Source organism: Pseudorasbora parva, chromosome 23, assembly GCF_024679245.1.
Source record: "Pseudorasbora parva isolate DD20220531a chromosome 23, ASM2467924v1, whole genome shotgun sequence".
Classification (NCBI taxonomy): Eukaryota; Metazoa; Chordata; class Actinopteri; order Cypriniformes; family Gobionidae; genus Pseudorasbora; species Pseudorasbora parva.
In genome coordinates this window covers 34,642,360-34,669,907 of record NC_090194.1, presented here as the reverse complement: position 1 = coordinate 34,669,907, position 27,548 = coordinate 34,642,360, and the positions used below count along the sequence as shown (strand labels likewise).

At 37.8% G+C, this 27,548-nt stretch overlaps 2 protein-coding genes and 1 long non-coding RNA gene across 6 annotated transcripts in view; 1 reads left to right on the top strand and 2 right to left on the bottom strand.

The window, feature by feature from the left end:
- Nucleotides 1-605: 605 nt before the first annotated feature.
- pla2g3 (phospholipase A2 group III) lies at nt 606-8,554 on the bottom strand. The gene is made up of 7 exons (XM_067433104.1): nt 7,625-8,554; nt 5,913-6,045; nt 5,605-5,739; nt 3,346-3,677; nt 3,118-3,247; nt 2,359-2,484; nt 606-1,558 (listed from the first exon to the last, which is right to left on the bottom strand). Exons 1-7 carry the CDS (start codon nt 8,148-8,150, stop codon nt 1,345-1,347), a joined length of 1,596 nt encoding a protein of 531 aa, XP_067289205.1. The 5' UTR covers nt 8,151-8,554; the 3' UTR covers nt 606-1,344.
- Nucleotides 7,781-12,154, top strand: LOC137062251 (uncharacterized). Its single transcript, XR_010901217.1, has 3 exons — nt 7,781-7,916; nt 7,984-8,072; nt 12,032-12,154. It is a non-coding gene; the product is annotated as an uncharacterized lncRNA (long non-coding RNA).
- Nucleotides 12,155-13,315: 1,161 nt separating this feature from the next.
- Nucleotides 13,316-27,548, bottom strand: part of rph3aa (rabphilin 3A homolog (mouse), a) — a 38,216-nt gene continuing 23,983 nt past the window's right edge. For 2 of the 4 annotated variants that reach the window (XM_067433060.1, XM_067433061.1), the window contains exons 4-17: nt 25,976-26,059; nt 23,862-24,030; nt 23,670-23,708; nt 23,362-23,574; nt 21,611-21,763; nt 21,317-21,396; nt 21,119-21,193; nt 20,200-20,309; nt 19,791-19,917; nt 19,643-19,699; nt 18,817-18,968; nt 18,553-18,634; nt 18,245-18,341; nt 13,316-14,173 (exon numbers count right to left, since the gene is read on the bottom strand). In XM_067433060.1, the coding sequence (XP_067289161.1) occupies nt 14,040-14,173; nt 18,245-18,341; nt 18,553-18,634; nt 18,817-18,968; nt 19,643-19,699; nt 19,791-19,917; nt 20,200-20,309; nt 21,119-21,193; nt 21,317-21,396; nt 21,611-21,763; nt 23,362-23,574; nt 23,670-23,708; nt 23,862-24,030; nt 25,976-26,059 (1,572 nt within the window). In that variant the 3' untranslated portion in view covers nt 13,316-14,039. Of the gene's footprint in view, nt 14,174-18,244; nt 18,342-18,552; nt 18,635-18,816; nt 18,969-19,642; nt 19,700-19,790; nt 19,918-20,199; nt 20,310-21,118; nt 21,194-21,316; nt 21,397-21,610; nt 21,764-23,361; nt 23,575-23,669; nt 23,709-23,861; nt 24,031-24,111; nt 25,199-25,975; nt 26,060-27,548 lie in introns of those variants that run through there. The other 2 variants (XM_067433062.1, XM_067433063.1) reach the window with 2 other exon arrangements.

Sequence of the window (27,548 nt, the reverse complement as noted above, 5' to 3'; positions counted from 1 at the left end):
TTTCTCACTGACTAGGCAATATGACGCGTTTTAACGGAACCAATTAGCATCGTAAATCCTGCAAAGTTTTTTTAGATTTTCATTTTAATCCATGTTAGGCTACATTTATAACTTATAACATTATACATTTTATTACATAGCCTCAATTTGCATAACATTACAAAAAATGTTAACAGAGAGTGTTGTAAAGTTGACCTTCTCTCTCTCGCTCTCGCTCTCTCTCTCTCTCTCTCTCTCTCTCTCTCTCTCTCTCTCTCTCTCTCTCTCTCTCTCTCTCAGCTTTAAAGCTACTCTTTTTGACCAAATTGACACAAATATATTTAATGTAGGTCTATACTCTCATGACGACTTCCGCTTCTGAGAAACCTTATGTGAAAAGGATCAATTATTTTGATAATGTCTTATTATTTTTATTTACAAAAATGTGGCATTATGCATTTTATCAGATGGCCGTATTGTTCGATCTTTGACAGCCTACCGTGGTACTGAATTAATAGCCATATACTTAATCGTAAATAAATAAAAATAAATGCAAATGTAGTGGAACTTGTTAGTGAAATGCCCTCTGCGGATGAACATGAACTGATTATAAAAAGAACTGAGACTCATATAAAGATTTTTTATTAAAGTTCATTTACATGTTATTTACAAATGTACATACATTTGCAACACTCGCTTGTTGCATTAATTCAAATATAGTGCAAATATTAGGTAGCAGAGTCCAACACATAATCAGTAAATTCTGACATATCCGCGCATGCGCGATTGCATGCCGCTCAACTTGTGGAGAAGAAGCGGGAATTGCACCTCAGGAGAAAAATATGACGGAAAACAGATTTTGAGGTATGTAAATGATTTGGGGATGTCCAATACTGCTGTATAAAGTTTGACTGGGTTTGAATTCAAATAGTTAGTCTGGATTAATGTTCAACTTGACTGGAAGATGGCTCGTCAATCTTCATGGATGTAAATTGTGGGCAAATTGTATTAATTTTGAATTGTTAATATGCATTATGTAGCTGAAAATCCATTTTAAATAATTAAGTTTAAATCAGATACCAGAATTTTGCTTTAAATGCACATAATTCCTTATGCAAGCAAAAATAAATTATAGCCTACTATATAACCCCATAACGAAGTAACCAGAACACTGACCTATTATATTCGGCTAAATATAATAATATAATCCTGTGTTTCTCAATATAAATATATTCACGGTACTATTCTTCTTTATACCAAAATGTAGGTTTTTGCAGGTTGTGAATAAAAACGTTTCCCCCAGTCACTCGAACATTAGCTCTGTTTAATAAGAGCATATTTCTATCGTTTTCCCTTTGCAAGACTTTATGACCGTTTCCGTTTAGGAACTCGAGGTCTCTGCAGTTTAGTGTGCATCCTGATGCATTTCTTATATAATCTAACAGGAGAGTCTTTCCTCTTAGAGCGCCTGAGGATCATCCTCTTCAGTTTGCGTTTGATATCCACTAGATGGTGCCCACCTGCCATGTCTTTCCTCCAATGCTGGATGAGCTGTGCTTCTAGTGGATGGGATGAGCAACTAAATAAAAGAGAGCGCAAAGATTGGTGTTTGTTTAACGGTTTCCACCTCAGAAGAACTCATTGCATTAACTGTCCATTGGTTGCATTATTATTTGCATTACATTAAGCCTTGTTTAGTAGACACATTCTAATTTACAGCACCATGTACCACATATTTTCCTCCCCCAGACAAAATGACGGAAGACTCCAAATTATCTAGTCTATAAGGGTAACTAAGGCACATGGCAGATCATTTTGACACATCGACCAGAGGTTCGAATCAGCCTTTTGCCAAACTTCCTTTTTCCATCACATATCAGAACGGAAAGTCATTTATTTTCAATAAAAATAAAGAAAACATTAGAAAAGTGTAAATAAAGGGTCTAATGTGTGTTTAATACTAAAGTGTTTATCATTTTGGGGAAGATAAACAGACATGCGCTGAATAAAAGGAAGTGGGTCTAGTATCATTGGTCTTAAAAAGTGGGCCTTGTCCCACCCACATAACAATAGTTCCGACGCCCATGTCCAAAACATGAATTCAGAATTCTGCTGAACACAAAAGATATTTTGAATAATACGGGTAACCAAACAGTTGATGGGCATCACTGACACCAAGAGAGATACCATAGAAATCATTTGGGACCATTAACTGTTTGGACCCATATTCTTCAAAATATTTTCTTTTGTGTTTAGCAGAAGATTTTATCCCTACAGGTTTGGAACAACTTGAGGAAAGAATTTGCATTTTTAGATTGCATCTACCAACTTTAGTCCGAGTTACCAGCCCAGATATTTAACCTGGAAGTCTGTACCAACCTTTTTCCATTGAGACAATTCTCAGACTGCGGTAGTGTGAAACAGGATTGTGACACAAAGTCCAACAACAGTGAATGCACTGGGTCAGTTTCATCCAGTTCTTTGGACAAGATCTTTTGGACGAGCCTGTGAAAAAGTAGATGGACTCAGATTAGCCCCAAGTCAAGTCAAGTCACATTTATTTAAAAAGCGCTTTCTACAATGTGATTGTTTCAAAGCAGCTTCACAGTGTTAACAGGAAAATAATGCAACAATTTGATTTGGTTGTACAGTCGTTTGGAGAAAACGGTGATGTTATCAGCTCATTTCAATTTTCATAGTGCCAATGCGGGCAAAATATATCAATATAGTTGAAAATTTAGTGTCCCCAATTGAGCAAGCCAAAAGCCAATGGCGAAGGTGGCAAGGAAACAAAACTCCTTCAGGTAACACTGGAGAAAAAAACCTTGGGAGAAACCAGGCTCAGTCGGGGTGCCAGTTCTCCTCTGGCCAACGAACAAACAGTGAATGATTATGATTCTGGCAACATTACAGGTCATTAGTTCGAAAGATATGCGAAAGATTATTTGAAAAGTCGTCACACCGGTGACAGGTTTAATGAGTATGTCATGTCGATGCGGCATTTACAGGGGGAGTTTATTTGACACGCATTTCAGGGATGCGTTGGTCATGTCTAGGCGCAAGTCCACCATCTAGTCTGGACACGGCCCGGATTCGGCTGACTGCCAAATGCATCTGTGTGTGTGTGTGTGCATTTACCTGGCAGTACAGTTACAGTGATAAAGGGTTCTCAGGTCAGGGTTTTGTAGACCGAATTTCTCTTGTAAAGCCGGGATCTGTAGATGGCATGAATCCAGGTCCCTGTAGAAGTTGCACATCTCCAACTTGCCTATTAAGCCAAAAAAACAAAAACAAAAATGAAGCTTTTCCAAGACTCTCAACTTGGTTGATTTATAACAGATCTATTATAAGTAATATTTAGTTCACCTTGATGTGGCCTGTCTGGTCTATTTTGGGGGAATGTTGTCTTTGGTTCGTATGTTGAGAATACGTAATCTTCAGATTTCCGGGACAGCAGTGTTGCGACAGATGGCCATGGTGATGTCGAACCTGGACTCGGCTCTTCAGTGCTGCTCCTGGAGTCCTTGGATTGTATGATAAGTGATTCTTCCATGTTTTTGGTTACCTGGTTTTGTTCTAAAGTGATTGTTTGAAGGAAACTCGTTTCCAAAGTCTCCATGTCTTGTTCAGGGAGTGTGTCGGTGTAGTTTACTGCATCTTTGACCACAGCGTATTGAGCAAGTTCAGAATTTATACACCTGCCAATGAGAGGACAAAATATAATGTTTCGTAACTGTGTACCACCATGTGCTCACAGAAATCACATTAAAGTGCCAAGTTTTCCAAATAAACAGCTGCCAAAGTTCAACAGGTTTAAAACCGTTTACTGGCAGACACAAAACAAGCCACATTTGTTTTGTGTCTGCCAGTAAAAGGTTTTAAACTCTTTGCATTTTGACCTAAAATTTACTTTGTCATTAAATCAATAAAACCATTTAATTATTAACCATTTATTCATTTTGATGTGTATGCACAACACCATTTACATTACTATTCAAATGTTTGGGCTAAGTACTTAAAAAAAAAAAAAAAAATGTTATACATTTATTTAAGGCTGGCACGATTCCTTGATTAAATTTGAGTACAAATCCTGGAATACAATTTTCCCTTGTCAATTAACTGGCAAAAAAGTATTAATTTTACCAGAAGGGGTGCTTTCCATGGCCGAGAATCCATACATTGAAAGATATTTTTGCCGTTTTTGCCTTTTTATTATGACAGGATGGGATCGGGAAAGGTCCACGAGCAGGTACTTGAACTCGGAAAGCAGAAGCGCCGACATGAACCGCATTATTAAACAGTTTTCTGTGGCTGCAAGGTGTATATTAAACCCATTTAACAATCATAATATATCACAGTGCTATGCTATTGTAAAATCACAAAGGCTGCGATTCAGTTCAATATTGGTTGATGAATGTTCTACTACGCTGTGCAAGTATTTTCAGGTAAATGCACGGCTAAAGTAGTTCTAGGCAGGTCTTGACACATTACAGTTCCATATCACTTCGCCAAAACACTTTGTGGATGTGCATTATTCTCTAATAATTCAACTGCCCGTCGTCACTTATTCCTTAGTATGCGCTGCGGGTTTCAGAGTGAAGCGCAGCGCTTTAATTATTTACATGCATACAGGTTACGTATTTCTCAATTAACAGTAAATGTTGCTTCACACAAACTCTGTGTGTGCTGTTTGTTTGAGTTTCCAATAACGTGTATTTAGGAATGCATATGAAGTCTCACACGCTTTGTGTTTCATAATGAAGTGTTGCGCTGTTATGATTTGCATGCGTGGAGCAAGCGTCTCAGTACGCATCTCAGCGTTGCATATGATGTGCGTTTGGGTTGCCATTTCATCACATTACATCAATATGCAAATTATCTACTTTTGCATGTTGTGATGTCCACATGGTCTTGTCCAAAAAATTACAGTGGCTGTAGCATATCTATCATAAAAAAGTGGCCAAATATTAAAGATTAACTGGACATTTATATTCAATGTTGTTTGGTCGATATTAAATAAGGATTTGATCATGTGGGACAACAACAATCACAGCGAGCCAAAGACATCCTCTGCAGGCAGTTGCTATAATACATAATGTACATAAGTTGATTTCATTTATATTATGATTGATTAACATATGATTATTTGCTTTGGTTATTTTGTGTAAATTATTATTCCCTCATGTATTATATATTTTATGTCATTTTGTTTATTTAGCAAAAAGATCTAATTACTCAATCGTCAAAATACCCAACTTATTATTCAATTACCAAAATAATTGTTAGTGATGCATTAAATTAATCAAAAGTGACAGCAAAGACATTTATAATGTTACAAATTATTTCTATTTCAAATAAATGCCATTCTTTAAATTCATCATAGAACATTTTTTTATCACAGTTTTCACACACAAAAAAAATTGTGAGCAGCAAATAATCATATTAGACTGATTTCTGAAGGATCATGTGATACTAAATAAAAATTCAGTGTTGCATGACAGAAAAAATAAATACATTCTTACTGACCACAAACATTTAAACAGTAGTGTACAAACAAATCACTCTAATGTACCAAATCATTTTCAGCATTAAAGGTCTTGTTTTCCAATGAAACCGAATACATACATGCCCCACCACGTTCTCTTGGCACACTGCATCCGGTGAGAGAACTCAAAGCAGCGCATCTTAAGCAAGTTGAAGTATCCGTAGCCCACAAGGTTGGACATGGTATTATTAACACCCAGGAGACAGCGGCGGAACCTGAATTACAATGTTATAAGATACAGTAATCCAAGACGCTTGCTCAGTGAAATAAATAACTCTCTGGTTATGTTGGACATGTCTTATGTTACACAACAGCAGAACACTATAGGATGAATGGTCAGGAAAATGATGCTCACTTTTCCCGCTCTAATGAATAAAGCAAGACATACCTGTTGTCACAGTCGCAGTGTGATAAAGTGAAGATGTTCGCGTTGAAGACACCGTAGTTGTACGAAAAAGAGCCGATGGTGTCTTTACAGTGGTCATGTTCTCTGCAGCATTTATCCGTGTCTTCAAAAACACCTGCGAAGACAAGACAACAGGTAAAGATGTTTCATTTACTTGTTGTACAGTGGGGTCCAAATGTCTGAGTATGCTAGTGAAAATGCTATTTCATCTAATTTAATACAAATCTTTCCTTACAAAGTGGATTATCAGAATTTTTGTTTAAAAAAATGAAAGCTTGTTTCTACCACAAAAGAAAAACGTTGGATAATTCAGTTACTTTATATCATTTATACCTTTTTACGCTATTGCGAGTTTATAACTCACAATTCTGACTTTTCTTGTGATATAAACTTGCAATTGTGAGTTATAAAGGTAGAATTGTTAGGCTACATAAAAGTAATTTTTTCCTCAGAATTGCAAGATATAAACTTGCAATTGCGAGAACAAATATAAATGATATAAAGTCGCAATTGCATATTACAAAGTAACTGACTTTATAACATGCAATTGCAACTTTATATCATGCAAATATGACTCACAATTAGGAGTAAAAAAAATTGAGATGAAAATTTGCAATTAGCCCAAAAAAAATTCAGTTGCCGAAACAAATCTTCCATAAAAAAAAATACATGAATTTAAGGTCTTCAATTTATTCTTCAATTTTCTTTTTTCAAAATCCTAATATGTTGTGCATTTAAAGGTGCTGTGTGTAGTATTTATGAGCCTCTATTGACAGAAATGCAGTATAATATACAAAAATATGTTTTCAGTGGTGTATAAACAGTGAAGGCACCATTTTACGCTGCCATGTTTCTACGGTAGCCGTAGATGAACAAACTGTTCTAAAGCGCGCTAGCTACTCTCTGCTGTCTCAGACGACATCTTTGTCCTGTGTCAGCCACTATAGCTTCTCTATGTGCTTCGGAAGGGAGGGGTGAGCGGTTGCAATTCACAACCTCACCACTAGATGCTGCTCAAATTTGACAGGGCACCTTTAAAGCTACACTGTGATATTTTCCCCCATCTAGCGGTGTAAAGGTATATGACCATCCAGTGAATAATAGTTTCTGTTCCTCTCAATTCTGATTTCGTTTTAACTCCTACGGTGGCCGATTTAGTCCAAGATTAACATGGCAATCCCCCTCTACACATTCGACACGGTGCCATCGAGTGTTAAAACGTGAAAGGCGAAGCTTGAATTTACGGGTATGTCCCTCTTTGGCTAATGTACTTTCAAGATGGAGGGCCAACATGACGACCAGCATTCAAACCTGTATGTATTTTCAATGGTATATTATAACCTTACGAGAATACTTTATTACTTGAAAGAAGTAAATATACATTAATGAGCACATATATTTTTGAAAGAACTAAGAGTTTTTAGCTAAGAATAAACTAAAAAAGTTACACAGTGTAGCTTTAATGAAGTATAACTTTTTTAGTGCCGTCTCAGACCTTTGCATCCCAGGGTATATTAATTTTAATTATATATATATATATATATATATATATATATATATATATATATATATATATATATATATAATTAATGTTTATCGTTTTCATTTTAGATTAAGAGAACTTTAGATTACATATTACCTTATTTAATAATACTAATTTAACTGTGTGTGTGTATATATATATACATACTTACCCAGGTCAGTAAAGCCAGCAGCCTTATTTCCCGAGCCACACCACATGGTCCCTGGAATCATCCATGCTCGCTTCGAGCGGTGTAGAGTTTGTCTGGAACGTTCTCCACTGTCCTGGTACACAGATCCATCAGCTTCAACACTCATCAGGTGTCTGGCTCTCCGCACGGATGCTGTAAATTCCTCCGTAATACCCGCAGCCTCACAGGGGCCGTCAGCTTCAATCAGCTGACTGATGTCAAAGCGTGCATCAATGCTCTCTGAGAAAGAGCCGTCTTCCCAGCATCTGGACAGGTAACTCTCAATAACAGATTGCTCATCACTCGTGACGCAGCTAAAAAGGTGGTTGTTTTTGTTCCAGATGCTGTTATACAAGAGAAGAGATGTCTGAGTCCTTCGGAGAAACGCATACTGTGTTTGCCCAGCTGAAGTGGATCTGCTCCAAATACAGTAAGTGTCTGCACTGAAGCAACCATGAAACAGCATGAAAAGGCACACAGCTGCCTGTAAAAGGTGGTTGCTTTGCATTTTTATGGCACATGAAACTATTGTACCCCAGTTCTGTGTATTTTTAAGTCAAATTTGTACTTGAATGAATGAATAGCCAGAGGTCCTGCAGGGTAACTGGGTTCATAACCCCTCCGCTCTGGCAGAGAGCGCGTCTCAACTCCTCTTATTTATACTCTGATCCGCATGTGATTCTCTCCACATCAGAACAGACGGGTGGGATGACACTAGGGGGTGTGTCTTTGGTAAATACAGACTTGGATGCACAGATGTCTGCACACACATATACATACAAGATGTAAATTAGATCGTAAACCCCGCCTCCCATTTCCTGAGTTCACTTGAGTATATTAATCTCTCCGGCTGATCACTATCATTTTTTATCAGTGTCAACAATGCCCTCAGCAGTAAAGATTTAATATCTTATTAGTCATAATGAAATGATTCTTTACAACGTGACAAAAAGATTCAAATTCCACGTGGGAGGAGAAAGAAACATCCGATCCAAAACAATTACATTTGTGCGCTCAGATTAAATAAGGTCAGCACTTCTATGTGCATTACTATATTACTTTTTAAAGTGCTTATTTGTGTGCCTGCACAATAAATTAAATTGATGCATATCTATTACCAGACACAAACCATATTCAAAATGTATTTATTTGCTTATTTATGTATACAAAAAAAAAATGTTTTCCCTAAAACATTGACTGGATTTTTTTCTTGCATGTAAACAGCACATATTTGCATATTTTTCTGCATATTAAAGGGTTAGTTCACCCAAAAATTAAAATTAGCCCATGGTTTACTCACCCTCTTTGTCGTATTGACAAACGCGGAAGCACAGAGGATAGAGCCAAATGAAACACAGGCCATGAATTAGAGTCTAAAATGAGAACGTTTAAAGAGGAATGCCGGAGGATTTCAATAGAAGAGAAGAGAGGCTTGAGTTTGATGACCAGCTCTATTTGTCTGAAATGTGTGAGGTGTCAAAGCTTGCGATACCTAAATCCTGCCTCATGTATCGCGTCAGGGTTGTATATCGGGTTATTCTTTTGCTGTAAGTCGACTTGCGTATAGGCCGTCTGCCAGAAGCTAGTTATTTGAATTTATAAAATTTTTCTCACACAAACGCATAGCTTCGCTTCAGAAGGCTGTTATTAACCCGCTGGAGTCGTGTGGAGCTGTTATATGATGGATAGATGCACTTTTTAGACTTCAAAACAGAAACAGCCGTTCACTGCCATTATAAAGCTTGAAAAAGCCAGGACATTTAATGTATTTTATGACATTAAAGCTGCAGTCCGTAACTTTTTGCACTCTAGTGGTTAATAAACAGAACTGCAGGCGTCTTGCGGAAGAACATTGCAGCCGGAGCTACTTCTCTCTGTCTATGGCGGATCACGCAGAGACTGTGCTCCTCCGCAGCGGTACCTACCAGTCTGCCCTGAAAAAGTCCCAATATAAATACTTATTAGAAGTGTACCATAATGATTCAGGGTAAGACAAAAACACGGTTTGGAAAATGGATTCATGTTGCATTGTCATTCTCATTATATCATTTTTGTAAATCTTGAACACAAAAAAAGTTACGGACAGCAGCTTTAAATAATTTCATATACCCCTAGGATGACTTGAGGGTGAGTAAACCATGGGCTAATTTTCATTTTGGGGTGATCTATCCCTTTAAATGACAAAACAGCACAGGAAGTAGTGTCTCTTACCGTCAGTTTCTTTATCTCTGTGAAACTTCACCGGTCATACATTTAAAAAAAATATATATATATTTCCTTCTGGTGTCTTTTAAAGGTGTCATGAACTGTCTTTTTTATTTATTTTTTATACTGTTGTCTGAGGTAAACTAATGACGTTTTTGTGGTTTTTACATTCAGAAACATCATAACTAATCAGTAATAGGCTATTTTCTACACTGGTTTTGAGGCTCTCTCCTGAACGCTGGGTTCTGATGGGCGTGACGCACTGGAGACTTGGAAGTAAACGCCCACGGCTAGGATTGGATAAGATTTGCATATTTAATGAGCTTAAGCTCCCCTGTCAGTTCAGGGAGAGGAGAGAGTGAGGGAGAAGCGGCAACCAGAATGATTTTCTCGATCACAGGGCTCGTAAACGTCTTTATCAAACAAGCACAATGTTTTATTTCTCATCGACCCGCGATTGATTGGACTATTATTTTTATATTACACATAGCCCGCAAGATCGGACGATATAAGCGCGAACCGCACAAACACATAGACCTGCGTGTGCGCCGCCCTTCAGATGTCAACTCGACACAGAGAGAGAATAGCAGAACAAGAACGGACTGTAATGAGATTCATCGGCCTGCCGGGCTTTGCAAGCCCTGGCCCATACGTGTCTGAGTCCAGCGTGCTAAAGGTATGCTCTGTTAGACATGACGTACACATAAGCAGTGCAATATTATTACATATAAAAACACGTTTTACTCACATAAGTGTGTTGCACCATTCCTGTCAGATCCAAATCCAGCATCGAGCGGAGATTAGTTTACAAACGATCCCACAGTGAACCGAAGTGAACACACAAACGGTCTTCCTCACGTGAGCTGGAACTTCATTAAAAATAAATGAAGTATCACTCATTGCTTATGCAGCGACTGTGTTCTTCTAAAATATCTTGCTATCTTCTTCCACATTGTTATTGCTGCTGGCTTGTGATCGACCGAGCAGAGTCGGTGGGCGGGGCTACTGGATTACACGCGCTGTAGAGGCGGTGTTTCGTCGCGCACTGACGTCAGTGTGAAGCACAGGACCGTTTGCGGAGCCTGGTGTCTATAAAAGCTTTTCTTTGACTAACAAGGAAGTTTTCAGCTCTGAAACTTACAGGATAGTCTTATATTACCATGACCTTTTATATATCAAAAGCTCAAGGAAAGTTGATTTCTCAATTCATCACCCCTTTAAATCCAGAATATTTCACGTTTTTTAATTTTTTTTACAGTCTATGGTCGCAACAGATCATTCTGATTTCCGCTGATTACCCAGTGATAAAAGTCGTTATCAAGCACAAAAGTTGCTCCCAATATTGTCATCAGAAGCTGGTCTGCATGCCTCTGATTTTAATTGCTCATGTCAGTAAGGTTCAGATGATCATTGCATTTTAAATGATATATTGTCTTTCAGTTTCTAACAAAGTTACCAGCCAACTGGCCAATTTATTTGCCTGCCAAAGTCAATTTTTGGCATTTGACGCTTGGCGAGTATTCATTTTGAACCCATTTACACAGCTTCAGTAGGCTGCAGTCAGTGTTTACATGAGGATGCAAAGGTCATGTGAGTTTGTTGTACGTGTCCACCTGCGCTGATTGGCGCAGCCCTCGCCTGATTTGCTCAAAGTTTCTGCCCTGTCACCATTGGAAGTGGTCCTAATCAGTTAACCATTACAGCTCTTTTATTGGTGACATTTCCACCAGTAAAGGCATTTCTAACACCTGTCAAATAAGGAAAAACACAAGCTTGAGGAAACTGAGGAATATTACAGGATTGCTATCAAATGAGAGGCTTTTCTTTCAACAATTACTTTACTAAAAGGTAAATGCTCTCAGAGGAACACTTACACTGACTGTTAGCTCAATTTGGAATAATTGCATTTACACCATTACAGTCAAAACCCCAGCGAGCTGGAATTCTTTAATGCACTTTTTCTTTCTTTGGTACAGGGTAATGGATATTCATTCAAAACAGCCTTAAGACAGATACATGGAAAATAGACTCATTCTGGAGTCGAGAAATGAATTAGCACAATATGTTGAGTGGGGTTAAGCCAATGTTCCTTATTTTTAAAGTTTTTGAAAGTAATGCGTGTTATTTCTGCACCACTAGCTCCACTGACAAGAATTTTTCTTAAAAATACTGTTTTCCCAACAGGTTTCCCTAACACTTACACCTTTATCTGCCATTGGTGAGACAAACAGATAGCCCCGCCCCAATCTCACACTTCTGATGGACTCGACCAGGCAAGAGGTTCAAACAAACACAACAATGTTTTGATAGTGTCATTTTTCAATTGTAGTCTTTTAAAAAGACATTGAAATAGTTGTTATTTTTAAACTTATTACAAAAAAATATATATATATATATATATATATATATATATATATATATATATATATATATATATATATATATATATGCAACCCACTCTTAAAGTGCCTTACTGTACTGAATTACAGTACTGTACTGATTTTAAAAAGATCAAATTAAGTTTACACCTTTTTGAGGATGCATACTATATATACAGGCACGGTGAGCACAGAATATGAACGTTTTCTATATAATGGTTTGATGAAAAAACACTTGAAGAGAAACCTTATGTTGCTTATCTGTGTTAATTTACTTGCCTGTACATCATCAATAAGGTCTATATTGAATTCGGTCTTTTAATATCACTGTCTTACTACATTAATATTTGCTGCAAATCTGGTCAAAATGACTAGCAGTCAGTGGAGGAAAGCCTCGATTTGCCTTGTTTAATGGTGTGACCAAAAATGAACATGACTTTTCAAAGCCTAAATATGATAGCCAGAAGTAAAAAATAAAATAAATTAAAAAAATGTATGTCATGTCAATAAAATATGAAAATATCTTGATCTCGAAAATACCACAGACCTTCAGCATCAAACTGGAAGTCCTAAAATGTTTATTTCTGTAGTTTGGACTACAAAATACACAATCTCTGCAGAATTAATGATATTAAGAAAGAAATAACACCCATCCACTTTAGACTTCCACAAGTTATTATTTTTCAATTCCTTTTGGTGCCACTATTAAATCAACAAACTTTTATAAATGAAATAGCTAATGAAGATGCATGCATTTAGGGCAACTAAAAAAAGAGAGGTTTTTTTCCTTTTCTAAGAGATTTGTCTGCCACGCATGCGTGTAGATTTATGGGAATATTGGGTTAATCTGTTAGATAATGATGTAAGTAAATATGACGGCAGTAGATGAAAGACCCAGGGACGTTTAAGTCCTCGTCACTGTTCGAAGGTCAAAGCTTTGGAAATTATTTGAAAGAATATGACCCTGACTTATAGCCTACAAACATCAGACACAACACCAAAAACCCCAGACTTCACGTCACCTCGTACCAGAGACTGTGTTTGATTCCAGGCAGCTGTAGAAAAATACATACGCAGTTTACGTCAGCGATCCATAGGCAATAACTGAGAACTTTATTGGGCACCGTAAACTAACAACAGCTGTTATCATACCTGTAAACACGTTACAGAAATGAACTCAACTAAACAATAACAATAACGTATAATTGGAGAACACGTCCATGAATTCCATGCACATAACAAGACATTTTCCATATGTAGCTGATGCAATATTGAAATTAGACAACCTGTTATTAAATGTAAACAACTAATATTACTTCTCTAAACTTTATATTCACAATTTGTCTTACGCACAGTGTTCCTCGTCTGACACACTCAATTAAACAAACATAAATCAATAAAAGTTGTATGTAGGGACAGTGTATATTTCTAATGGCAAACAATAACGTGTACAATAGCTAAATAGCATTTCACATGCTATTATACAGGTAAGAGTAAAGTCCTTTTTTTCCCCAGTGTCCTTGAGTATATTTGGTTGCAGGCTTCAATGACTAAGATATTTGCGTCACATTTGTATTCATGAGGTTTTGGTCTTTAAGGCATTTACTGAAAGAAAAATATACAGAAGTAACTGGGTGTTCTAGGTTTTTCTCAGTTGGACCACTAAAGCTCATCACAGGGTTTCAGGAGAAGCAAACGCGAACGCTTTTCTTTTTTTCTGATTGAAAAGAAAAAATGATGCAGTTGGAAGCGAGATTACTTGGTTTGGAAGATAGAATTGTATGCTGTCAGGAGGCCGTTGGTGATACGTCACCTCAGTCATCTGCCTCAACGTTGTTTTGATTCAACAGAACATGCCAGCGTTCGATCTTCTTGTCCTTGTTCTTCAGACATTCATACCAGTGCTTCAGACATTCGCCTTTAGCGGTGATCCCAAGCTGGCATCCACCTGTGTGAAAAAAACACACGAGAAGTTTAAAGAGATACTTTATCGTGTTGGCCAACATGTTGTCGCTGTCGGATAGAAACCTAATATCGCCATCATTTTTCTTTTCATTAATCATTACTATCGGGCAGCCTTCACGTCTTAATGTGGGTTTTGCAAAAACTTAGCCAAAGAAAAATATTAAAGAGAGCACATTTCATTTCCAAATTAACATAGAAACATCAAAGGCAGTAGTCTAGATTTTAAATATTTGTTTAACCCTTTAACTGTCACCCCCGTTTTTGAGAATAGTCATGAAAATGCACTATCCAAACTTAAAAGGCTGTAATTCAAGAATGGTTTGGAATATAGACTTAAGTTTGGTCTTGATTTAAAGAATACAATCAGCAGATTATTACTGAGGTGAAAGCATTTCAAAATATGAAAGAATGAAAAAGTTATGGAAGTTTAAATTTACTGAAAATGAAAAATACAGTACTAAATATTTTTTATTTTATATAAAATATATATTTTACAAAAAATGTTTTACTCTAAAATTACTATAAAATCAAAGGCATATATCTAACCAAGTTGTGTTCCAATTTGAAGTTGATATCACAAAAATTGAAGTCCCCATGAGATTTTGTTTAGGCGCTGTACCAAAAATAGCCACCGGGTGTCATTCAATTTCCATTGATGGTTTTTTTGATGCATTTTCCTGTAAATTTCTGTCCAAATATCACTTCCATCATAAAACAGTCACCACATATGGAACCTTGAGACTCAGACCTTTCCAATGATATGTGTTTTGTCAAGATTAGAAAAGATTTTGATTATAAAGTAGTTAAAAATACATTTCGTAATATGAAACATGACACTGCCCACTAGGGGAGGAACCCGCTAGAAGAAATTAGAGTACCGTTTCCATGGTAACGCAACGTCTGATTTCAAAACGGTTTTCACAGGATGAATTTTGAGTTCGTAAGCTTTCGAAAGATACCTAATTTATGATAATTACTAAAATATATGATACGAAAAAAAGGCAATCAAAAAAAGAGCGCCAAGCGTCCCACCTGTGGGACGGTGACAGTTAAAGGGTTAATAAAAAAAGATACTGTATGTGCTCAAAGAATAGTCAGTCCGTTCTCAGGTGCGTAGAACAAAAAAGTATATCACTGAAATTGTCTCACTGAAAAACACAAATTAGACAAAAGCAATCTATCATTGGCCAAGTGAAAAAATGACAGACTTAAAAACAGACCAAAGAGTAGACGTTTCAGCCCATCAATGCTCATGAAACAAACAGCAACAACACTCTTTTATAGGCACAATTACAAATTGTTATCAGCTGGGCTTAAATCAAGGTGGTAGTTACCAAAAACAATTCAGAAAACAAACTAATAAAATTACAAAAAGCATGCAAGACTCATCTCTTCATTCAGTCCAGTGGGTGTTAATGATTTCAGCTCAAAAATCTATGGAAGCCCGTTTCCGCCACTAAATAAATAAAAAGAGTCATTGCGACTTTTAATCTCACAAGTCTGACTTTTTTTTTGCAATTGCATGTTTATATCTCAGAATTGTGACTTTATAAATCGCAATTGTAAGAAAAAAAGTCTGAATTCTGAAATAAAGTCACAATTACTCTTTTTATTTTTTTATTTAGAGGTGGAAACGGGCTTCCATTAAAATCCCAAAAGCCTCTCTTTGTAATGTTTGTTTTTGTCACGGTTACCCCTGTCCTCTGGTGCAGAACCCTCTCAATGCCCAGGAACTTCCAGTCAGAAAGAGAACGTTTCTCAAAATGGCGAAACACTGGAAAAGTGTATTCTCCTAATGGCACGCATGCGTTCTATAATTCTAGTGCACAATGCACATTTAGTTTTTCCAACGTACAGTAGGGCACTGCACAGTATGTCTCCCTCATCAAACACACCCAATTCAAGTGTTGCGGTCTCTACTAATGAGCTGATGATTTGAATCAGGCGTGTTAGATGAGGAGACATGCAAACTGTGCTGTAGTGGAGGGTCCACAGGACAGGTTTGAGAACTAATTCAGTACGGGAGAGGGACACTATAGCCCCTTTCACACTGCGATTCCGGCAAATACACGGATAATGCGACCCGGCATTTGTTCCCGGGCCGATAGATTTGGTCCATTCACACTGCCAGCGAAATACCGCAATATGTACGCTTTCACACACAACCCGTAACGGTCCCGGAACGAGTTGACACGTGACATCCGGATGTGATGTATAACGGCGAGCGATCTCAGCTTCAGCGCAGATAGTAAGGAGCTCCGTGGTCTCGACTTGTGTCCAGTTTGCGCACATTTCTGCTTGTTTAATTTTAATTTCTTTTGTATACGAACACTCTCTGCGTTTAAAACACAGACGAGCTCTTCTGGCACTGCAGGGTTGTATTATTGAAAAAACAAGCTCTAGGAGTCGCACGATAACTACGTACACATTGCGGCATTAGTTTCGGCTTTTGTTCACACAGCGCTCGTCCCGGGTCGAATAACGCAATATTACTAGGTCCCCGACCCGGGTCGAATTCGGTAATCAATACCGGGACGTGGTTGCTTTCACACAGAAGGCGACCCGGCAATGTTCCGGGAATATTGCGGGTCCGACGTGCAGTGTGAAAGGGGCTTTAATCACATGTATAGTTTTGCATGATATCAATTGTTTGATTTTGTAGTTTTTGTGTGTAAAAGACGTACATTTATTTAATGAATGCAAGCAGTACAATTTTTACATGGAAAATGTATCAAATATTTGTTTTATGGCATCTTTTTTGAAAGAAGTCCTGTATCGATACTGATGTCTCAATGAAATTGATTTTTTCCCTTCTCAATTTCAGCCATTAATTATAGGCATTCAGCATTACAGTATAATTAAAAGCTATCAATTTCAATCTTTATTAGGCTTTAAAAATATAACTTTGACATCTAATTTGAATCTTAACATAAACCCATTATATTAAATGGCTTCAATATATCAGGGCTCATTTTTTTCTATTGGCCCACTCACACCAGCTCAGATTGTACTGTCAATGCACAAAAAGTTATTTGTTTTCATTTGTTTTGGACACATGTAACCTCCTAAACAGTGTTTAAGACTGTCAGGTAGGTCTAAACAGGTAGCAAATAAACAAAACTGAATAAAGTTATTAGTCTTCACTGCATAAACTATAAATTAAATAAAGATGAATCCTTATTAAAGCTTCAAAAGTTATTGATTGAATGATTTTCTTTTTTCTTTGATTAACATTAATGACAAACAGCAGCAGGTTTATTAGGCTGATGTCACTTAAGACCTGACGTAGATATTAACGTGCATTTGAAACTTAATTTAACTCATTTAAAACTGTGCTTGTGAGGGCATTTTAGCATAATTTTCTGTTTTCTCCCATTCAAGCACTGTCTGAAGCGTCTGTGTGTGTGTACATGTTTTTCTAGCCTGGTGAGGACTTCAAACTGAATGCACACAGACACATGAGGACTCGTGTCACCGTGGGGACCTAAATTGAGGTCCCCATGGGTACAAAAGCTTATAAATCATACATAATGAGTTCTATTGAAAATGTAAAAATGTAGAATGTTTCCTGTGATGGGTAGGTTTAGGGGCAGGGGCAGTGTAGGGGGATAGAATATATGGTTTGTATGGTATAAAAACCATTACGTCTATGGCAAGTACCCACAAAGATAGCGCACCAGACATGTGTGTGTGTGTGTGTGTGTGTGTGTGTGTGTGTGTGTGTGTGTGTGTGTGTGTGTGTGTGTGTGTGTGTGTGTGTGTGTGTGTGTGTGTGTGTGTGTGTGTGTGTGTGTGTGTGTGTGTGTGTGTGTGTGTGACAGACAGGAGAGTCAGAGACGCCCACTTGTACTGCTCTGTGTGAAGGATTTAAAAGCATTTGCATGAATGAACAAGAGCATGATCATATAATGTAACACTAGCCGAAGTACGACAGGAAAAAATGGATGCTGCGTTAAATATTAATGCATTAAACTGAAGAAAAAACGCATGCATTATTCCTCACCAATGAATTCATGCTGCCTGACCAAGCAGCAATTTGAACAATATTTCTCACCAATGAAATCATTAGATGTTCCCATGTCATAATCCCAGACGGTGATATCCAAAGTCTTCTTCGCCAGCTCACCGTGCTTGATTTCATAGCTAAACTCCTGCAATTAAAAAAAAATAATTCATCTGAATATATTTTCAACAACCATTTTCAAAACAATGACAGCTTCATCTCACAGGATATATGGCCAAAATAAATCCTTTCATTATAGTGTCAGAGCGTCTTAAAGCACTGTCATGGTGCCATGTCAATGTCGAGTGTGTCGCTCACTGCGGGTCATATCGCCAGAGACGGAGAGAAAGAAAGAGTACCTCATTAAACTCAGGGTTAAGGGTCTTCTTCTTGATCTGAGTTTTAAACTTCGCTTTCTTTCCCATGTCGGGCTTCAAGAAACTGCAAAACAGCAGGAAAATTCAGAGACACCGCGAATCTGTGATCGTTAAATAAGCCTAATGAGTGTCACAAAACAATTCCACCAGACAAATGACTCTTCTTACAGAGAACATTTCAATTACTTTGAGAAGTACTTTTTGGTGAGCTGCCTCTGTTTTTTAATTAAATTGTTATATTCTTACATCTTTACAAAAGGGTCAGAATAGCCGTTCGAGTCCATTGCTGCCAGATGAGCACATCGAACTACGCCCACAATCAGACGACTCTGTTGGCTGTTGTAGGTGAGAGAAACCAGGATACGTCCCCTCTCCTCTGCCTCTTCATCGTCCTTCAACTAAAAAAGCCACACAAAATAAAAGTAAAGGCATAGATTTAATATCTGAACCATTTAGCCGAACCAATGCTTCATTTAAAAAACACAGTAAAAACAGCAATATTGTAAAATATAATAACATTTTCTGTGAATATATAGTATGATCCTTCACATGATCCTTCAGAAATCATTCTAATATGATGATTTTCTGCTCAGGAAACATTTATGATTGTTATCAATGATGAAAACAGTTATTGGAAACCGATACACTGCCATTTAAAATATTTGGTTAAATAATAATACAAAAAAGATATAATTAATTGTTTTATTCAGCATTAAATTGATCAAAACTGACAGTAAAAAAACTTGAGATTTGTTAAAATCGTTTTTCTTTTTTATCAAATTAAAGAATCCTAAAAATAAAATGCATATAATGTTTGATGCTGCAGTAATGATGCTGAAAATGTAGCTTTGCATCACAGAAATAAATTACATTTTGAAACATGCAAATATGAATTAAATTTTAAATAGTAAAAATATTTTAAAAATATTACAGTTTTATGGTATTTTTTATTCAAATAAATGCTGCCTTAGGAAGCAGAAGAAACTTCTTTCAAAAACTGTGATTATTCCACACTTTTGACTGGTAGTGTATTTATTTTCATGCGTAATTCTTAAATGTATGATGGCGTTACCTCCTCCTCGTAGAGCGCCATGCCTCGAGAAGCACCTGCGCCAGCAGAACGTCTCACCTGCGTACGCGATGTTAAACACAGTCAACTCAATACAATGGCGTCATTACAGTAAACGCACCCCAAACCCTTTAGTCTCCCTTCAGCTTACCGGAATCACTCTCTCCAGACACACATTGAAGGTCTTCTTCTGGTTCAGCTTCAGTTTTTTCAAGACCACCCGTGTCTCGCCGATAAACTCATTATGGCCGAACTTGTCCTCATCACTGACAGAAAGCCTGCCAGGGAACAATGCGGATGCTGAACCTTTCCACTCTGGGAAATGTCAAGGCTTTAATTAAGTCCGCTGCAAACTATTCTAGCTGAATACATCAATGAGGCTCTCCAAGAATCTTTAAATTGCAAATGCAATGCAAGAAAACGCAATGTTCAGCTCATTCTATCATGCATATGACTTCATCCATTGAGGAAGGAGAATTGTAAACAATTAGCATTATGTTGACCATTCACATTTACCTGGGAAAGCTTCAGTGCATTACATACATAAGAGCTGGTTTTACCTGAGAGTCTTTTTCTGCATGTCTTCATTAGTGATGCCATGATAAATAAGGGTCTCGTTCCACACAGGGTTCAAAGTGGTACGAAGCGTCTTTGTTCTCAGCTTGTTAGACTAAGAGATTGACAAAACACTTTTGTGTATATATTCCATTCCGAGTTATCAATGTCAATCATAACAGCAGGTATGTTTACATGCACTATCGCCAATCAGAAGTCAAATTTTCCTTTACATGTGCATTACATGTATTCTGAACAAAACTTAAAGGGTTAGTTCACCCAAAAATGAAATTTAAGTCATTAATGACTCACCCTAATGTCGTTCAAACGGTTATGAATCAGTGTATTGATTCATGATTCGGATCGCGTGTCAAACTGCTGAAATCAGGTGACATTGGCGATCCATATCATGAATCAATACGCTGATTCATAACCGTTTGAATCTTTATTTGAGGATTGAAAACAAACGCGGAAGAGAAGACAATGCTGAATAAAGTCGTAGTTTTTGTTATTTTTGGACCCAAATGTATTTTGGATGCTTCATGAGACTCTAATTAACCCACTGATGTCTCATATGGACTACTGTGATGATGTTTTTATTCCCTTTCTGGACATGGACAGTATAGTGTGCATACACTTAGATACGCTCTCGGACTAAATATAAAATATCTTAAACTGTGTGTGAAGATGAACGGAGGTCTTACGGGTGTGGAACGACATTAGGGTGAGGAGTTAATGACAGACATTTCATTTTTGGGTGAACTAACCCTTTAAGCTGATGGGCTAAAAACCGGAGAGCCACCGCAATAATGTCATTGGTGCAATCGCTTTTCAATCTGATTGAGCTGTCAATTCAAATGCTAATGGATATTTAGTTTGCATGTAAACTTAGCTAGTGATATTTAACTTCAGCAGGTTAAGTACCTTACTGGCTCCTGGCAGCAAGTGCAATTTCACATACGGATCCGCCAGACCATTGGAGTCCATTGGCTTCAGACCCTTCACCAAAGATGGAATAATTGCACGGTTAGCAGTTATGGTGACATGATCCTTCAGAAACATGTTTTCAGAGCAGAAATAGACTGCATCGAAACGGTTCGTTCTTGGGAAGAAAGACAATACCTTTGCTTTGATTATATTGCAGTGCAGTTCGTTTTTCTCCTCCTCGTAGAGCAGACTGAACTCCAGCATGCCCAAAGTGGCTGGAAAGTGGACAACATCGTGTCAGAGAAATGAACAAGAAAGACAAAAAAGGCTGACACCAAAAAATAAGTCTTGCATCAACGGCATCTCAAACACGCGTCTGCTGAGTTTACGAAATCTGTGATGCAAGACTTCCACGGTAAACCATTTTGTTCTGTTTGGTTCCCATGGGGTACAAACATGTCCATATGTCAGTGCAAATTAGCATCTTACTAGCATCGTCAGAGTCATAGCTGTTGGCATCCTCTTCATCCTCTGCAGTGGGGGGTGGTGGCTGGCGTGAAGCAGGAACGCTGTTGGCAGCTGGCAAACGTGCGTTGCTCTGCGTAGCAGGTGGTGCCCTGGCCTCCGGTCGACTCGCAGGATCTAGGATTCATACCAAGAGACATGAACTTAATGTGCAGATTCTGTTGAAGTAAAATGTGTGCTATTGCTCCAGTGTTACACTAAAAATAATCAAAGAAGGAACCAGTAAATCACCAAGTTAAGCATCCAGATTGATACCGCCAGATGCAACTCTAAGAAGCAATTTAACTGTTTTTATCCAAAGCATTCAGAAATATGCTTTGGTTCAATCCCTCTGGAGCAAGCACCTTGATCAATGGCGACACATCAAAACCTTCAACATTTTGTTTACCAACCCAGGGGCCACATTTATAAAGATGTGAGTAGAATTATCCTAAATGTGAGCACACAACAATTTCCAAATTGTTCCTGCAAACGATTGATAAAACATCCATACGCACAAAAATGTTCCTAAATGCATCCCACTTTATACATCCGAAAGAGGTGCACTTAATGTGCAGATTCTGTTTAAGAAAAATCTGTGCAATTGCTCCAGTGTAACATTAAAAACAATCAAGGAATGAAGCAGTAATCACCAAGTTAAGCATCCAGATCGATGCCTCCAGATGAAGCAACCAAATCTAAGAAGAAATGTAGCTGTTTTATCCACAGCAATCGACAATAAGCTTATAGGTTCAGTCCTTCTGGAGCAATCGGAGGTTAAGCGTCTTGATCAATGGCGACACATCAAAACCTTGCAGGATGCAAACCTACAACTTTTTGGTTACCAATCCAGGGGCCACATTTATAAAGAGGTGAGTAGAATTATCCTAAATGTGAACGCACAATTTCTTAAATGTTCCTACAAACTATTGATAAAACATCCATACGCACAAATGTTCCTAAATGCATCCCACTTTATAAATCAGAGAGATGCGCACTTATTGTGAAAATCTGTGCAATTGCTACAGTGTTACACTAAAAACAATTAAGGAATGAACCCAACAGAGTTAAGCATCCAGATCGATACCTCCAGATGCATCAACCAACTGAAAGAAGCCATTTGGCTGATGCGTAGCAGTTTGCTTATTATAGGTTCAGTCCCTCTGGAGCAATCTGAGGTTAATCATCTCGATCAAGGGCACGATGGCCAAATTAAAGCCATGCAGGATTCAAACTTACAACCAGGGCCCTCGTTTATAAAGACGCATGTAGAATGATCCTAGATGTGATCATACATCAATTTGCGAAATGTTGATCAAATATCCTTATGCACAAAACATGTTCCTAAATGCATCCGACTTTATTAATCAGAGTATTTTTAAATTCAAGCACAATGTGAGCATATCAACTCCAAATACAGAATGGCCAAAAATACACATAGTAATAAATACAATAGACATAATAAACATTATTTAATAGATGTTTAAACATTATATATTTGTCTGTTCTTTTTTAATGAAATCATACATTTGAGTTTTACTTTTACGCATATAATAATATTAATGCCTAATCTGATTGCTTATCTTTTTAATAAACAATTATGGAGTGTCAATTTAGAATCAAATCCGATCATACATGTACACAATCGAAAGGGAAAAAACTTTTATAATATCACCATTGCTGAAGCATTACTGCTACATATTGTGGATAATCCCTGAGTTGGATATTCCTCTCACCTTTTTGTATGGAAGTCGTGGGAAAGGTCGCCACCGGAGGTTTGGAGCTCAGAGCCGGCACTTCTCTGGTCACCACAGGTGGGTTCGTTTGGCTTTCCATGGCTACGTTTGACTGAAAGGTGTTCCTGCTCAAAGACTGTCTACCTCTGTCTTCTTCTAGGGCTCTTTGGGATGTGACAGAATGCTCCTCGCGTTTAGGGGGCATCGTTTCTGCTGAGCATGGAGAAAACGGGAAAATGATACTGCATGATCATAAGCCTCATTTCCTCCAAGTGATATTACGTGTTATTGAAATGCAGGACACACACCAGATATCTGCTGCTCTCTGCCGGTGACCTGCATGCTCTCTGAATTGCAATCCAAAGCAATTTTCCAGAAAGAAAAAATATATCAGTTCCTTTGAACCGTGAATTATGAAAACATTGCAATAAATTACTCGTGCCTAGTGCGAATGCATTAAAAAACTGCTGGGTATTCAGAATTCGTAATTAGACGTTTACCTCCATTTTTGGCCCGTGGAGGTATTGAAGACTCTTGACCGGTTGACGGATTGGTAGGAGTTGGTGCGCTGTTTGTACTGAGCGCTCTCTCATTAGAGATCGGTAAAGGAGCGGGTAAAACCTGCTGTGGTAAACCTTTGAAAAACCAGGCCCCAGACCGCTTCAGCATCTTAGGGAAAGAATAAAATAGTTATTTGGCAACTGTCATTGTAGTGCACTGATTTATTCTAATTCACCACTAATAACATACATTTGTGCTCAGTTTAGCAAACTCTTGCTTGTGTGAGTGAATTGTTAGAGTCTGCTAAAGTAATTTTGACCTAAAACAGACTACAGCCAACGGGGGGAAATGTTAATTTCATTTTAAAATCAGCCTTGTTTCTCCAATCTTCGCTGTTCCACTTTCCAAGCTCCACAAGTAATTTGATGTGCTGTGAAGTTACAAAAAAACAAAGCAATTTTCAAACCTAACTGAGTCTTAGGAGATAAAACATACATAACAACATTAGCTAGGATTCATAGACTCGGAAAAATAGGATGGATTGTTTATCGGCAGCCAAGTAATTGCAAAAGCAATGCTGAATTACACAAGTTTGTTTAGTTTTCTTTTACAGCACCTGTGAATCTCATCTCAGCCAATTACCATCCAAATAAGCGTCAGCTGGGAGCTGGAATGGCTGGATTATGAAAATGCAGGAACTCTGAATGTCAGCGACTGGACGGATTAAACGTAAAAGGGATTCAGGCTTAACGATCTCGCTGCATTAAAGAGAGTCACATCTCCTGCTGCTACTGACCCTGTCTGACAACGAGACTAACCGTGACTTACATTGTCAAAAGGATGAATCATCACTGTAAAAGTGTCTTCAAAAGTCAGAGGTGCTGATCCATCCTATCCATTTATATCTCTGAGTGACAAACAGAATAATTATTCTGTGCAGCCACTGAAATATTATTTATAGAGCACTTCTTTAGGAGTTGATTTAGAAATGTTGTAGGAACCGATTTGTTCAATCAGACATGCACAGATGCATAAGCATTGCACCGACAGCACAGCCATCACAACAAAGAACTGTGCCGGTGGCAGGTAACTGTAGATTTACATTAACAAGCATCTGAAAGCATAACTTATGCAAAACAGTGGTTTAAACATGAGCGATTCGCAATATAAAGAATAATCACCCAAACAGGAGAACGTTGTCATTATCTTTGATCACCATATTTAAATGTTTTTTTTCCTGTGTAAAAATTAATGCATTAAAAATATAACTCTACACCCTTGTTTCATTTAGTATATGATACATGAATATGCAAATTTGCTAACTTAAAGGGTTAGTTCACCCAAAAATTGAATTTATGTCATTAATGACTCATCCTAACGTCGTTCCATACATTTTGGTCCAAAAATAACAAAAACTACGACTTTATTCAGCATTGTCTTCTCTTTCTGGTTTGCTTTCAATCCTCAAATAAAGATTCAAACGGTTATAAATCAGCGGATTGATTCGTGATTCGGATCGCGTGTCAAACTGCTGAAATCACGTGACATTGGTGATCCGAATCATGAATCAATACGCTGATTCATAACCGTTTGAATCTTTATTTGAGGATTGAAAACAAACGCGGAAGAGAAGACAATGCTGAATAAAGTCGTAGTTTTTGTTATTTTTGGACCCAAATGTATTTTGGATGCTTCATGAGACTCTAATTAACCCACTGATGTCTCATATGGACTACTGTGATGATGTTTTTATTCCCTTTCTGGACATGGACAGTATAGTGTGCATACACTTGCATACGCTCTCGGACTAAATATAAAATATCTTAAACTGTGTGTGAAGATGAACGGAGGTCTTACGGGTGTGGAACGACATTAGGGGGAGGAGTTAATGACAGACATTTCATTTTGGGTGAACTAACCCTTTAACTGTAGTAAACGCTGCACAGTAATTCAGCCATATATTTTTTAACAAAGTAAGTAGTCGCATGGACTATTTTCATGACACTTTTTGTTTTAAGCATGACAGTCACAATGAACTGTCATTGCTGTCTCAAAAATCCCCAAACTGTGAAATAAAAAAAACTGTGAATGATCAAAAATGTTTGTATCTCACCTCTTTTTGCTCACAGCAGATTTTGCACAGCCATTTTGGACCAGAATGACTGATGCTTTTAACGCCACACTTAGTGCACATGTTCTGTGGGGGTGAAACACAAACAAGCCTCAGGAGGCTGCGCAGGTGTAAACGCACTCGGGTGGCATTAACCTCCTCTGGAGTTCCATCACTGCTGGAAAAAAGCCCACACACTATATAGCCCCTACGGGATCAATAAAGAGTATTGATCTTTGTGTCATGCGCCAAAAAAAAAAAAACAGGCCTATGCACTGTGACTGTGTCTTTATTTTCGATCATGTAGACTGATTGGCATCCCTCTTTAACGTGCACATGGCTCAGTAATGGGCAGGGCATAATAAACATAAGTGCATATCACTCATTCATTCATTTCTGCGTGGTTATTTTTGGACCATCATTATTGGAAGACGTGCATTAGATAATTGAATGAGGTCGAAGGCGAATGTTATGTGTCCCAATTCAGCATCCTTCGGTGACTGTCCCAACTCACAGGGTCGAATGAAACCTACAAATGCGACAGAACAAGCAGATTCCCTCGACTATCCCAGAATTCCCTGTCCGCTGATGAACTGGAATTTTTGAGAGAGAATGCCAGATTTCACTTTTAAATGTAAGTGTTGGGTTTCAACTTACTCGAATATTTAATGATGCAAATGTAACAACAATTTAAATAATAATACATCTTAAAGCAGATAAAATTGGCAGATCTACTAAGATTTTAGATGAAGTTTATAATCTGTATTATGTGAAACAGTTTTGTTTTTCAGATAGTTGAATTTACTCGTCAACGGCACCTGTAACAATTTCCGTCGAAAGTCGCGAAAAATTTAAATGCATAAAACATTTGCGAATAAAGCACTTTTACTATCCACTGAGCCGAAGAGGACAAAAAACGTAACCAATAAACTGCCATTCAATATCACTAAGAAAAGTTGCTGCAGTAGGAGAAGCCACTGTATATAATAGTTTTGTATATAATAAATGACTTGTGTCTCACAGCGTGCAGACGAAACGCAATAAAGTTATCTTGTTTTCAGAGGCAGATACCTGCGGTCTGGGAACGCAGTCGTGTAAGATGGCTCTGGAAGGTAATTATACTGAACCACTTTGACGACAGGCGTTGCTTAGGCATTTTGGAACAACCAAAACAGCATGTCAGATGCTGTGCAACCAGATCGGTCCGCTGCAAATTTATTCCATCATAGCACATTTTCTTATCGGATAAAAAGTGAAGGTTCTCCTTTCAGTGAAGGCACCATTTTGTTCTGCCATCTTTCTACAGTAGCCCTAAATGGACAACCTTCACCACAGAATGCTTGCTGCTCTCTCCGACCTTGACATCTTTGTCCTGTGTCAGCCACCGTAGCTTCTCTATGTGCTTCAAAATGGAGGGCTAAGCGGTGGGCGGTTGCAACTCGCAACCTCACTGCTAGATGGCGCTAAAATGTACACACTGCACCTTCAAGGCCAAGGTATAGTTATTTTTTTATGCATACGCGTAGGTCAGAGTACAGTGCAAATTTCGTCATTAGAAGGGTACACACGTACTGAA